This window comes from Narcine bancroftii, chromosome 1, assembly GCF_036971445.1.
Source record: "Narcine bancroftii isolate sNarBan1 chromosome 1, sNarBan1.hap1, whole genome shotgun sequence".
Taxonomy (NCBI): Eukaryota; Metazoa; Chordata; class Chondrichthyes; order Torpediniformes; family Narcinidae; genus Narcine; species Narcine bancroftii.
Genome location: NC_091469.1, coordinates 50,098,411 through 50,113,819, shown reverse-complemented (window position 1 = coordinate 50,113,819; position 15,409 = coordinate 50,098,411). Strand labels below are relative to the sequence as shown.

Here is a 15,409-nt window from a genome sequence, read left to right as displayed (position 1 = left end):
AAGACATCATTGTTTTCTCTTGCTGCATAATCATTATGCATATATTTTGTTTATCAATGGTTTGGTTGAAAAAAGCAGACTATTTTCCCCTTTCTACTTTCTAGGATCCAAATAAGAGCAGCTCAAACAGTTCCTCCAAGTCTCACAAATCCACAAAAGAGCACAAAGACAAACCATCAAAAGACTCAAAAGAGCACAAAAGTGCCTTCAAAGAACTTTCCAGAGAACACAGTAAAACTTCCAAAGAGTCCTTAAAGAAACCCAAAGAAAACAAACCACTAAAAGATGAGAAAACTGTTCCCAAGACAGCATTTAAGGAGCCAAAACCAATGTCAAAAGAGCCAAAACCATTGGAAAACAGCATGGTAAGTGGGAGCGGAGGCATTCAGCAGGACGTTAAAACTTTGACGAAGAGGCCTCCTATTGCAGACACTGAGGAACTTGTAGCTAAGAAGAAAAAGAAAAGCAATTCTGATTCTTTATTTAAAAGCTTTTCCAGTGCTTGTCCTCAACCACCTTTTTCTGAAAAGAAACTCCACAAGGACAGACCTCAAGTTAAGCCAACAAAAATCAGAATGGAAAGTGAAGTGCTAGAAAAAAAGAAGCCAAGTTTACCACCATTTGAAGAGATTGTGGATCCAAATGACTCTGCTGCAGGAGATGAGGCATCTTCTAAATCTGAGGTAATTATAATTAATATTAATTTCTGTGGAGACAGAGTATCTATTCCTAAATGTGCACTATAATTTAATATCCCTATTCCTTATAATAGTCAAACAAGAATTTTATATTCTGTGAAGCCAAAACTGTTTCAGAACTTGATGGTGGCAAGTTTGAAAAGGCATTGACATTATGTTAAAAATAAATGCAGTATGAAACATTCGTTATCCTGAAATTTTAATGAATGGAATTTCTTGAAATATTTAGAGAGGGCAGGAAGAGGGAAGAACATGGAGTTGATGCTTTCTGGTTGTGGACCAGAGGAGAGGGTCACCTGCAAAGCCACCATTTGTTACTTGCCCATGAGTTGCCTTCCTTTCTTCTGTGGTGGTGAATATACACCACCAAGTTTTTGAGTGGCTGCTCCATAACCTAGGCCCAGCTTGAATAAAGTGGCAATATATTTCTCAGGGGCATGTCTGTGTGTGTGAGAAGGCATTTGTGTAGGTAGCAGATCCCATGCACCTGTATTCCTTTTCAGGCAACGAAGAACATTTCTTTGGGAGGAAAAGTTGAAGAGATCTCATTACATTGCTGTGGTATATATTTTGTGTACACTGACAATGCAAGTGATGGATGGGGTGCCTGTCAAGCAGACAGCTTTGTTGTGGATCAAATTATGTTTGGGTGGTGTTGGAATTGTACTCCTCTCAGCAAATGAGGGCCTTGGTGCTCAGGATGGGGCTGCCAATGTTTTTGAGTGCATTGTTAGAAACCTTGGGCATTATCCCTTGCTCATTTTCAATTGATTTTTTTTTTATGGACACATTTGCCTGAAGAGTTGATTGTATAACAGATGTAATGCATTGTTATTTATTAAATTGTTATTTGTCATGTTGTGCTTATAATTGTTAATTGTCTAATACGTCAAATTATTCAATTTAACAAAATGACTGAAAACTTAATAAGATAATAATTGCAGGAGTGAGCAAGTCAGTGACTAAAAGTTAATATGAACAGCAATAATTCAAATGAGGGCAGTACCGACCAAGATAATGTGAGACCTCACTTTGATGTTTGAAAAATCATTGTGTCTTTTTTATAAATCCCAGCATACAGATCATGTTTTCATTCCCATGAAAGGAGTTTTACCAGCTTGGTATATTGCCAATAAAGCTGTATTTTCTGCAAGTGCCCAGAGCTAAAGTTGAGAAGTATTAAATGCTTCAAAGTGGTGTAGTGTGTGTGATTCCAGAGTGTTTTTTGAATGTAGACCTTGACACAGACAACTCACTGAGAGACGAGCACATTCCAGTAGCTTTTCTCTCGTCTCAGACACTAGAACTTGAATCCTTGTGACTCTCTTCTGTTGTATCAGTCATTCAACAAAATGAAATCATGCCTGGATAAAGTCAGTGGGTGAAATGTTTTGTCTGCAGTGACTCTGCATTGCCATTGCATGAATTCTTGTACATGGAGTTCCTTTGCTGACTGAGGATTTTACCTAAATTTGTAAGAATGAATTGTTAATGAGGAATTTTAATGCTTGGGGCAGCAAAGTTTTTTTGGGTCCTTTTATGTCTTGTGGTGGAGTTTATTTCAAGCACTCCATTCCCATCCATCCCACAAAATCAGACATGCCATTGAGTATCCCAGGGAAGACAGAAGGTTAACTTGTCAAATATGTGAACATGAAATGTAATTTACAATGCAAATCACTGGTTGAATTTCCTGGGGCTTAGGAAATCTAGCAGGCAAACCTGAGGCGGCACGGTTGAGGTAGTGGTTAGTTCAATGCTATTACAATGCCAGTGACCGGGACTAGGGTTCAAATCCTGCACTGTCCATAAGGATTTTGTCCCTTCTTCCGCATGGGTTTCCTCCAGGTGCTCTGCATTCCTCCTACCCTTCAAAACCTACTGGACTTGTAGGTTAATTAGGTGGCATGGACTCATGGGCTGAAAGGCCTGTTTCTGTGCTGTATAAAGAAAATAAAAATGATTCGATCCGGCATTTAGTTGGCTGAAAGGAGCTCTTTGATAAAAGAAATAGGGCTTCTCAAAAAAAGCACTATGCTCCAAACCAGTGAACTAGAACATGGGTTTCTTTGTTTCACTCCTTACCTGCCACCTGATCTTGGTGCCTGATCTTTAGTTGGCATGGCTGGTTTCCTTTCTATCTCCTCTCCCCTGGGCTGCCCATGTTGATTTTCAGTTTGGTGTTTGGCTAGCCTCTCAAACTGCCCAATAGCTGGCCAAGGGTCCATGGTAAAACAGCAAATGTGAGCATTTCAGCTCATACATCACACAGTGCCACTAGATCAGTGGTTCTCAAAGTTTTTCTTTCCACTCACATACCACTTTAAGTATTCCCAATGCCATCGGTGCTCTGTGATTTATAAGGGATTACTTAAGGTGGTATGTGAGTGGGAAGAGAAGGTTGAAAACTACTGCTCAAGACCCAATTGTTACTGAAACACTTTGCTTGAGAAAAATTATCATTGGTCCATTTCCTTTTGGAGTTATGAAACAGTGCACATGACGAGTCAATTAGGTACGATTAAAACAGTGTTTTTCAAATATTTTCTTTCCACCCATATACCACCTTAAGCAATCCCTTACTAATCACAGAGAACCTATGACATAGGGAATACTTAAAGTGGTATGTAAGTGGAAAGAAAATGGTTGAGAACCAGTGAACTAGATTATTGGTGGTAGTTCCGTCATTCCCATTTATAAGCACTTCAAAAATATTAAGATTTAGGTTGGCCAAGTCCAGCGGTAAATAAAAATCTTTGAAAGTATCTCATGTAATAAAACTGCTCACAGATGGATAACTTATATTTTTGAGCATCATCTTGAATCAGAGTTCCTTTCTCTTTAAAGATGTACATTAAAAACAATGTTTTAGGTATCTAAGGACTGCTATGAAACAGCAGTCATTTAAGTGCTTTATTTAATTGTGATCCAACAGGTTATGTTTGCAGTTTAGTCTCATCTGTGATTGTTTTTGGAGTGTCAACCTGAGACTGAACCACAGCATTTATTTTGCAGCTCAGAGTACTGTTGAATGAGGAAATAGTATTCCACACATTCTCTATTTCAATATTTTTAAGTCTGTGTAAATAATTAATTAAACAAACTGAGGAGTGGTGGGGGGGGCGGATGAGGATAAGAATAGAAATATAGTTGAAAGAAGGTAAATATGGAATTTGATTTTTGAATGATTAAATATTTCAGTTCTCCATGTATGAGATTAGCTCAGCATATTTGGTGTAAATTTACATGAAAAAGCAAATTTTGTCTTTTTTGCCGAGAAACTCAATTGTGAATTTGCATAAATTTTGTGTGTGGGCTAATGCACACATTATGTATGAAGTCATCTCTTATTGATAGTGCCTTGGGTGGCACAGTTGGTGTAGTTATTAGTGCAAGCCTTTACAGTGCCATTGATAAGGAACAGGGTTCTAATCCCGCACTGTCTGTAAGGAGTTTGTATGTTCTAGCCGAGTTTGTGTGGGTTTCCCTGGGGGCTCCAGTTTCCTCCCACCATTTGAAACATATTGGGTGTAATTGGGGAACACGACTCGTGGGCCAAAATAGCCTGTTACCATGTTGTATGTCTAAAGTTTTAAATAAATTAAAGGACCTGGTTAAAGAAAGAATACATTTTTTCAGATTATCCAAATTAGATGTGCCACCTTTATTGGTGCTGCATTGATTAAAGAATTTATTATATGTGCTAGCTGATTTAACCCCAAGCCACCTCACTCGATTTTGGTTGTAAAGTTGCAGAGTTGGATAATTGCTTTCTAAAAGGAAAGAAAGTCAAATGAATATAATTTTCCCACATTAGATACACATGTGATGCCTAGCAGTAAGTCTTTCTCTTGCTCATTTTTTTTTTAACTGTTGCGAAGAGATCCCATAAAGAAAATAACTAACATTAGATGTTGAGGAAAAAACTTAAAAAAAAATTTTCATCGAAAAAAAAACCTTCCAGATTTTGTTTACGATTGAGAGGACTTTTTATTGATAATTGCTCAACTGATAGTTGGTAATGTTATACATGAATAATATGCTGATCTTATTAGCAGATGTTGCAATAGAGAGCCATATGTGTAAGTTTTGAAAATACAAAGGGATAACCATAGTGGAAGATGAGAACATATCAAATTAGTACTGGTTGAACTATTGAAAATATGGAATGCTTGAATTGTCGATGCATGTTTTGACCCCTTACCGTTTGAAGAGAGTTTCATTTTCTAAAATTTCTCTTTCCTGACCGTTGTTTCTTCTGACCACACTTTCTTAAAAAAGAAATTCAAACTGAGGATGAATTCTGTTAACTTGAAAAGCTATTGCAACCCAAAATATAGAATCAGCTAAAATTGTTCATATGTTATAATTTAACTTCAAAATTCTGAATCTGTGTTCCTTCCAGTATTCTCATGCTCTACTTTCTCTCCTTGTCTACTCACACAGTCTGACTGGAAGGTTGAGGCAGCTCTCAAGTACTGTTGAGATGAGTCATGGTCTGTTACTATGTGTTGATAATGAATTCTTGTGACTGCTCATTGAGAATAAGTATCATTAGCTTTATAACTGTTGAAATAGTTGAGGCAGAGTCAATTCTTTCATTTAAGAGGAGACTGGATATATACATGGATAGGAGGGGGTTGGAGGGTTATGGGTGGAGAATAGGTGGGGGGATCTAGTGGAGTTTTTTGAGTGAACTGGCATGGACTTGAAGGGCCGAGATGGCCTGTTTCCATGCCATAAACTGTTATAGGGTTACATGGTTAGATGGAAACGTGCATTTAGGTTTATTTGAGTAGAGACTGAAAACAGATGCGACTATGATCTCTTATGGTTGTGTTCATCGAAAGTTGCTGATGTTCCTGGATGGAAGAAGCAGAATCAGGGTTGAATAATTTCATATTCTTGTAGTAATTTTCAAATAGACTTTGAGCACTGTTTGATTATTGGATAAGGATACTTTTGAGAAAAATAAAACATTTTGGGATTTCCAAACTAATTTAAATTTAATACTTGGTCTACTATTATAGTTTAATAAAAGAGCACGTATTTGGTGACTGTTGATATTTCTCCTCTGCCACATTAGAAGAACATTTCATGGAAATGAAAGCTCAAGCAGCCAAAGTGGTGAAAATGCTGTAGATTTGTTGAAGTAATACACAAGCTCCCTAAGTTCTGAATTAACTATACGTAAATTCTTCCCATATTTTTAAAAGCATTTTCAAGCCAGTAATAAAATGTTTCATGTCATACATTAATGTTTGTACAAGTTTAATAATGGGTATTGTTAAGGTATTGAATGAAATAACTATAGCATGTGAATGTATAATGATACTAGGTTAATATAGAAAACATATATTTCTGACTTTGGGAAAAATCCGTTTACAGTTATTTCTGAGTAAGGCAATTGCCTCTAAAATCTGGCTCTCTAAGATTTGTGGAAGCTCATGAATTTGTGGAAGCTCATGAATTTGTATTTTAATTGCACAATCCTTTTCATTATTCAATGAAAATAAAATTTTGTAAGCCCTCTTTGGGAAGTGAACCAAATAATTTCCTGATGTAAATAGGGAATTTAATTAAATTTAATTTTAAAAATTTGGGCATACAGCATGGTAACAGGCCATTTGGCCCACGAGTCCGTGCCGCCCAATTTACACCTCATTAACCTACACCACGGATACATTTTTAATGGTGGGGGTAAACCTACGCAGACATGGGGAGAATGTACAAACTCTTTACAGACAAGCACGGGATTCGAACCCAGGTCTGGTCCATATTGCAGGTGCTGTAAAGGCATTGCTCTAACCAGCACGCCACCTGTGCCAATTGGTTTAAAAAAAATTTTAAACTCTGCTTTGGTTTTGGGTTTTTTTAAATAAATCTTTTACAGTTTTACAGTTTTCATCTTGAGTTGTGCATTGACATCATGGCTGTTTTAATAACTATTTTGTGTGAGAGTGTGAACCCACATTTTTTAATGCAATATTATTTGAGAAACTAATTTAGAACTATTAAATAAATGACTGTAGTTATTGGGATCATTTGTATTCATGTAAAATAAGTCATTCTAGTTTTTGCTAATGGACTACGTGAATAAGCAGCTTTTAAATTACAAAATCCTTGTCATAAAACTTGTGCTTTTCTAACTAACTAAATTTGCTGATTTGTACAACATAAATATAAGAATCATTACAGTGTAAATGAAGCTATCTATTCCAAGTTCCAGTGGCTTTCTTGCAAAGCTGTCATCCATTCTGTTTCCCAGCTCCTTCTCAGTAGTTCATGATACGTGCTATGAAAGGGAAAATAATGATGCACCTTTGTGAACCCCAACAGCCCCCAACAGATCTATGCTCCCAGTTTCTGAAGCTGATGTCAAAAGAATGTTCAGGAGAGTGAATCCTTGGAAAGTGTCTGGTCCAGACCTTGTACCTGGCCACACTGGCGTTATTAGGGAGTGAGGACCAATCCCTGCCATCAGTTATTTTTTCATAAGCCCAGCTTGCATGTATCAATATACCTACAAGGCTAAAACTCTCTGCTAATTTACTTTTGGAACCTTGTAACGTGCTCCAGTCAGCAACCCCACCCTCCGCTCAGTGCCACCACCCTGGACATACAAGGAACACACACCTGTTTCTTCAATACTTGTTACAGTCAGTCCATTGTAGGTGAGGGGTTGACACCATAAGCTGCAGCACCAGGTATTATCAACCTTGGTGACACACTGCCTGGCCAAATCCTTAAAATGAATGCAGACCAACTGGCTGAATTTTTGCATGCACTTTCAAACTCTCACTGCTATAGTATGGGGTCTCCTCCTACTTCAAAAGGACATCCAAGCCCACAAAGAGCAAGGTGATCTGCCTCAATTACTATTGGCCAGTAGGATTTGATTTGAGAGAGTGACTGTGGAACAAATCAACTGCTGTCTTAGGAAGGACCTGGACAACAGGTCAACAGCAGATACAATCTCGCTGGCCCTCTGCTCTGAATTCTATCACCCGGATCACCTACATTAGGTTTTGTTCATCAGCTAAGCTCAGTGTTTTAACACCATCATACCAGCAAAAATCAAACTCAAATAATCACCATCATGTTATCAAACTCAGGGAGCTGGGGATTTGTTTATCCCTTTACACCGATCTTCCATTTCCACATTGCCAGTCTCCAAATGATGTCTCAACCATTTCCTCCATACTAAACATTAATATTGGCTCCTCAAAACTTCTGCTTATAGCCTGATAAATTTCCTGTGTATTCATGATTGTGTAACCATGTATAACTTAATTACAATCAATAAATTCACTTGTAACACTACCATTCTGTACTGTGGAAGGTATACTGACTGGTTGAATCATGGCCTGGTTGGTAATTCAAGTAGCTAGGATTGTGAAAGGCTGCAGAAAGTGCCAAACCTAGCCAAGGCCTTCATCCTTTGCAGGCACTGACCTCCCATACATCTGTGTGAGACTTTCCTCAAGAAGGTGACCATCATCATAAAGGACTCCCTCCCCCCTTCCCCATCCCACCCCCCCAACCCTAATCACAAACTCTTCTTGCTGCTACCTTCAGGCAGAATTTGTACAGAAGCCTGAAGACTAGTATCTTTAGGTTCACAAAGTTTTCATCCTACAGAAATCCGACTGTAGTACCCTAAGCCTATCCATACACTAGCCCAGAACTACCAAAAGATCTGTTTGTTCCATTGAAATCATCACTTTTTTTTCCTTACACAAACTGCAATTGTGAATACTTTCATCTAATTTTCTGTCCAATAAACTCGCACAACCTATATTCTTCTTTTGAGTATCTGTACAGTGCTATTTGCATATTTCAGATTTCTTGTCAGAGTACAGACATGACATCACTTAACTCCGAGATTCCTTTTTCCTGCAGTGCAGCAGAACTACCACTAATTGATCATGCAAAAAATAAAGTGTACACAGTGTAAAACATGTAAACAAATAAAGAACTGTAAACAGATAATGAATGTAAACAAACTGTGCACTACAGAGAGAGCAAAGAAAATCAATAAAGTGCAGAAGTAAGAGTCCTTAAATAAGTCTCTGATTGAGTTTGTGCTTGAAGATTCTGATAGTGGAGGGGTAGCAGTTGTTCCTGAATCTGTGCGAGTTTTTTGGCACCTATATCTCTTTCCTGATGGCAGCAGCGAGAACAGAGCATGTGCTGGGTGGTGGGTCTTTAATGATTGCTGGTGAAGTCTGACGGCAGTGTTCCTTGTAGATGTACTCAAAAGTGGGGAGTGTTTTTCCTGAGATGTGTCCACTATCTTTTGGAAGGCTTTAAGCTCAGGGATATTGGTGTTCCCATACCAGACCATGATACAGTAGGTTAGCACACTTTGCACCACAGATCTGTAGAAATTTGCTGGGGTTTCTGGTGCCATAACAAACCATCGCAAATTCCTGAGGAGGAAGAGGCGCTGACGTGCTTTCTTCACTATACCATTGCTGTATTGGGTCCAGGACAAATCCTCTAAGATAGTGATTCCTAGTAACTTAAATTGCTCACCCTCTCCACCTCTGATCCCCCAATGATCACTGCATTGTACACCTCTGGCTTTCCTTTCCTGAAGTCAGCAATCAGTTCCTTAATTTTAGTGACATTGAGTGCAAGGTTGTTGTTGGGGCACCATTCAGTCAAGTTTTCAATCTCTATCTTGTTTGCTGACTCATTCCCCTTCCTTTATACAACCCATTACTGTGATATGATCGGTAAATTTGTAGATTATGTTATTGTTGTAGATTATGTTATTGTCATTCCGAGCCACACAATCGTAGGTGCAAAGTGAGTAGAGCAGGGGGGCTAAGAACACAGTCCTGTTGTGCTCAGTTACTAATGGAGTTTGTGGAGGAAAGTTCTTACCAATCTTCAATAATTGTATTCTGGAGATGAGGAAATCCATGATCCAATTACATAGTGGGGTGTAATCAGCAATCTCCAAAACCTGGAAGTTCAGTTTTGAGGTGTTAAATGCCAAACTGTAGTCGATAAAGAGCATCCGATGTATGCGTCTTTGCTGTCTAGATGTTCCAGGACTTTGTGTAGACCCTGTGAGATGGAAATTATGTCTCAATCAACCTTCATCAAACATTCAGATGGCGAATTCTAGATTGGAACTATGGGTTCTGTGGATAAAAATTCTTGTTTTCTCTGCTTCTTTGTCAATTATTTAAAATCTATAATTTCCAGTTCCCTATTCCTTTGCCAATTCACCTGACTAGACCTTTCATGAGTTTGAAATCAGAAGTGAATTATTGCTGGAAATCTGAAACAAAATCTTTGCTTTCTGAAAATACAGTCAGGCAACATTTAAAGCATTACACACTTTTTTTCTCATGCAGATGTTTGCTTATCAATTTGCTTATCTTTCAAGTGATAGTTATGGTTGTTGAAAATTTAGATGATGCCTGATTTCCACTGCAGTATTATAGTTGTGCTTTTGTGATCAAATGCTGTTGAAGGGGCAATTTTTATAAATCAACTTTTCATGAGTCATTCTCAAAATTTAGCATGCATTTCTTTGCACAGTCAATTAACATGACAGAGGATGATACTTTCCCAGAATCTCTTGAGGTTCATTCTATAATTTAATTCAAAGATGCCAGCCATGATAATTACAGCAATGTATTTCTGGGTACAAACTTTTCCTTTGCTTCTCTTTGAATGGAGAAACAGAATACACTGTTTTTTAGATATTGTGTTCACTTTAACATTAATGCACTATGGGGGTGCGGGGTGGTGGTGGGGTAGCCATGTGAGGGACCTAGACAGAAGTATTTTAGTTGAGCTCTCCGTGAAGAGTGCTAAATGGACGGTTAAAACTTGAAAATCAAGATTTTTTTAATCAAAAATTGATAAAGGTAACACAAGAAACCAAGGCAATGGAAAACCAAGAGTGAAGAAGCTCCTCTTTCACCAGGAACTGGGTGAAAGTCCAAAAGGGAGTGGTGCAAAGATGGCAACAGGACTGACACACCAAGTAAAAATGGAAATTCAGGTCAAGAGCTGAGCATCATCCTAGAAAAAATGGAGAATTTGAGTAACCGATTCATAAGTGTTGAAACAGTGATGAGAGATATGACAGAAAAAATTGAATGAAATAAAAGAGATAATTGAAGATATGATGGAGAGAATGGGCCAAGCAGAAATTGAATTGATGAAAACATGTGAAAAACTTAAGGCTTTGGTCAAAAAAATGGCAGTTGGATAACAAGGACAGCTGGACAAAATTGACCGTATGGAGAACTTCAGTTGATGGAACAGTGTCTGAATTATCGGACGAAAGGAAGGAATCAAGGGAAGAGAATCGGTGAATTTTTTTCAAAAATCGATTCCACAAGTGTTGGGAGAAGACAAATTTGGAGAAAAACTGCACATTGAGAAAGCTCACCAAACATGTGGACCTAGAAGAGCCGGTGACCAGAGACCAAGACCAGTTCTGGTGATGCTTTAAAGCTACCTAGAATGGGAGATAATTCTGGGAGCAAGATATGATTACTGTAAGCAGAATAATGTCCCACCCGAGGTTAATCATGAAAAGGTACCTCTTTTTCCAAGACTTTACCTGGACTTTAATTAAACAAAGAAAATAATTTGAAGATTTGAAAAGACAATAACGTGCTTAAAAACTTGAAATATTCAATGATATACCCCGTGACTTTGAGGGCTAAAATAGCAGAAGGGAACCGACGATTTTTCAAGAACAAGAATGAGGTGGAAGATTTTCTGTGAAGTTTGTAAAAAAAAAAAAGATTGAGGTTGGTGTGGAGAAGATTGTGAAAATATTTATTATGGAACTAAGTAAAAGTAGTAAAAGTTGTATTTTTTAAATTTTTGTTAAACTGTCTTGTATTAATTAAAAGTAAAAGATATAGAAGTGTTCATGGAGAGCTCAGTCAAAAGAAAAAAATCTGGGAAAAGTGGTAGCAGGGTAGAGACTTTGGTCTAAGGGGGATAATGACTCCTGGAAAGGAGTAACCAAAAAAAAGGCACTAAAGGGAGGGGTTCTTTGAGAGAGAAATTCCATGGGCTTTTTTTTCACGGGCTTTCGGGACTGTACGTGTACGTCACAGTTGGGGCAGGGACATTGTGTGTTTTTCTTAAAGGGAAAGGATCACTTTAATATTTAAAGAGTCATATTTTATTGTTAAGAATATAGTTTTAAGGAAGAATATGGATAAACATTGAAATTAGTTTTAATGTTTATGAAATTGATGTGGCAATGAAGAGAAAACTGTTCTTGGTATACCTAAAAAAAAATTAAAGACAGATGTAGTCTTTTTTGCAAGAAATACATCTTAGCAAATTGGAACATGCAAAATTGAAGAGTTTGGGTGGGGCAAGTAATATAATCTTCATTTGGATCGAAAACGAAAGATGTAGCAATTTTAATTAATAAAAATATACCAATAATAAAAGAGACATTAACTGATCAAACTGGAAGATTCGTAATGGCACATGGTAAAATGTTTGCAGAATCATGGATGTTTATGAATATTTATGCCCCAAATGATGATGATAAAGTCTTTATAAAGGATATCTTTTTAAAAACTGCAAGGGGAAGACAAAATATATTGATTGGAGGAGATTTCAATTTTTGGTTAGATCCAATATTGAACAAATCAGAAACAACAAGGACGAAAGCTGCAAAAAATGACATTATCATTTATGAAGGATTTAAATTTAATTGCTCTATGGAAGCGGCTCAACCCCTTCGCGACTATTCATTTTATTTAAGGATTTACCTATTTTTAATGTCTGCTCAGTTACAAAGAGTTGTAAAGATGGTGTATTTGGCAAGACTTTTATCAGACCACTCGCCATTAACATTAACTACAGGTAGTCCCCGACTTATGTCTGTAATGGGGACTGAAGGATTGGTTGCAAGTCTGGGAACTTGGACATCTGGCTGCATCAGGGTGACGATGGGGAATGGGACCTTAGGCTGCTGATGGGGAGCAAGCACCACTGTATACAGTACTTTTAATATAACCATATAACCACTTACAGCACAGAACAGGCCAGTTCGGCCCTACTAGTCCATGCCGTAACAAATCCCCACCCTCCTAGTCCCACTGACCAGCACCCGGTCCATACCCCTCTAGTCCTCTCCTATCCATGTAACTATCTAGTCTTTCCTTAAATGTAACCAATGATCCCGCCTCGACCTCGTCTGTCGGAAGCTCATTCCACATCCCCACCACCCTTTGCGTAAAGAAGTTTCCCCTCATGTTCCCCTTATAATTTTCCCCCTTCAATCTTAAACCATGCCCTCTAGTTTGAATCTCCCCCACTCTTAATTGAAAAAGCCTATCCACGTTTACTCTGTCTGTCCCTTTTAAAATCTTAAACACCTCTATAAAGTCCCCTCTCAATCTTCTACGCTCCAGAGAAAAAAGCCCCAGTCTGCACAACCTTTCCCTGTAACTCAAACCTTGAAATCCTGTCAACATTCTCGTGAACTTTCTCTGCACTCTCTATTTTGTTTATATCTTTCCTATAATTTGGTGACCAAAACTGTACACAGTACTCCAAATTTGGCCTCTCCAATGCCTTGTACAATTTCATCATAACCTCCTTACTCTTGAATTCAATACTCCGATTTAGGAAGGCCAACATTCCAAATGCCTTCTTCACCACACCATCTACCTGAGTATCAGCCTTGAGGGTACTATTTACCACAACTCCTAAATCCCTTTGTTGCTCTGCACATCTCAATAGCCTACCATTTAATGCATATGACCTATTTAGATTTGCCTTTCCAAAATGTAACACCTCACACTTGTGTGTATTAAATACCATCAGCCATTTCTCAGCCCACACCTCCAGCCTTCCTAAATCACCTTTTAATCTACGGTAATCTTCCTCACTGTCCACAATACCACCAATCTTTGTATCATCCACAAACTTGCTTATCCAATTCTCCACCCCTACTTCCAGATTGTTAATATATATAACAAACAATAGTGGACCAAGGACCGATCCCTGAGGAACTCCACTAGTCACTGGCCTCCAATTGGACAAACAATTTTCTACCACTACTCTCTGACACCTCCCATCCAACCATTGCTGAATCCATTTCACTACCTCCTCATTTATACCTAATGCCTCCACCTTTTTTCCTAACCTCCTGTGGGGAACTTTGTCAAAAGCAAAATAATACAAAATATGTACTTGTACAGCAGTTTTAATAAATAATTTTTTTTAAAATTTGGTCACATGTGAGGGTGGTCGTAGCTTGCATAAGTCAGAAAGATTGGAAAGGCAAGAAAGTATGTATAGATGGTATCGTAATGCTACATTACTAAAAAAAAAGGATTTTTCTGAATATATTAAGAGAGAAATATTTTGTGAAAAGTCTACTGACAATAGTTTTCGAATATGGGATAGACTTAAAGCTTGCTTGAGGGGACAAATGATTTCTTACACTAAAAATCTTAAGGCAGAATATGCAAAATAATTAGAAGGTTTAGAGAAGGATATAACAAAATTGGAAAATTAATATCAGATATCAGAAAGACAAGAAAAAAATAGAGAACATAAAGTTACAATATAATACACTACAAACATATAGAATGGAAAAAATGATACAAAAAACTAAACAAAACTATTATGAGGTCAGAGAACAGGCACACAAAGTGTTACAATGGGAGGTAAAAGCAGAGTAGTCATTCAGAATGATAAATGCAATAGAAACAGAAACTGATGTTATAACATACAATCAAATAATTATTAGATAGTACTCTATGAAACTATATAAATCAGAATTAGTAGGAGATTAAAATGAAATTGAAGTATTTTTAACAAATGTTGAACTTCAATTAGAAGAGAGAAAAAAATGATTTAGACATCCCTTTTACAAGGAAAAAATAGAGAAAGCTCTGGGTACTTTACAAGCTAATAAGTCCCCAGGGGAAGATGGGTTCCCTCCTGAGTTCTATAGTTAATTTAAAGATTTGTTGATGCCTCTTTTGATAGATGTGTTAGGCCAGACAGTGGAGACCCAGACCCTCCCAGAAACATTTTCAACTGCCATAATTACAGTGCTACGGAAGAAAGGTAGAGATCCATTAAAAACCTCATCATTCAGAACAATATCACTTCTGAATACAGAGTATAAAATTATAGCAAAGGCACTAGTGATAGAATGGGTGAATATTTTGCCAAAATTAATACATACGGATCAGGTAGGATTTGTTAAAGGAAGATATTCTCCAGATAGTCTAAGTAGATAATTCAATATAATACATATGGCAAAATCAAGGTTGAATCCAAACATAACTATTTCTTTAGATGCAAAAAAGGCATTTGACTGACTAGAATGGTATTTCTTATATAAAACAATGGAAATATTTGGTGTAGGCAGAAAATTCATAAATTGGATAAAAATCTTTATCAATAGCCACAGGCTAAAATTATAACTAATATCCTAATGTCATCTATTTTTTCCTTGAGTAGACAGGGGTGTCCTCTATCTCTAGCATTATTCATACTAGCTATTGATCCTCTGGCATAGACTATAAGAATAAATGCAGATATTAAGCCTTCAAAGTTGGACAAGAAGAACATAAAATTAGTTTATTTACTGATGATGTGCTATTATATATGTCTGACCCAGCTGAATCACTGATAAGATTACAAACAATATTAGAAAAATATGAAAGAATATCAGGATATAAAAT

General features: G+C 37.3%; 1 protein-coding gene across 3 annotated transcripts in view; it reads left to right on the top strand.

Moving 5' to 3' along the window:
- mllt3 (MLLT3 super elongation complex subunit) overlaps positions 1-15,409 on the top strand; it is a 164,645-nt gene that overhangs the window by 76,207 nt on the left and 73,029 nt on the right. For all 3 annotated transcript variants that reach the window (XM_069926702.1, XM_069926713.1, XM_069926723.1), the window contains exon 5: positions 105-683. In XM_069926702.1, coding sequence (XP_069782803.1) covers positions 105-683 — 579 coding nt within the window. The remainder of the gene's footprint in view (positions 1-104; positions 684-15,409) is intronic.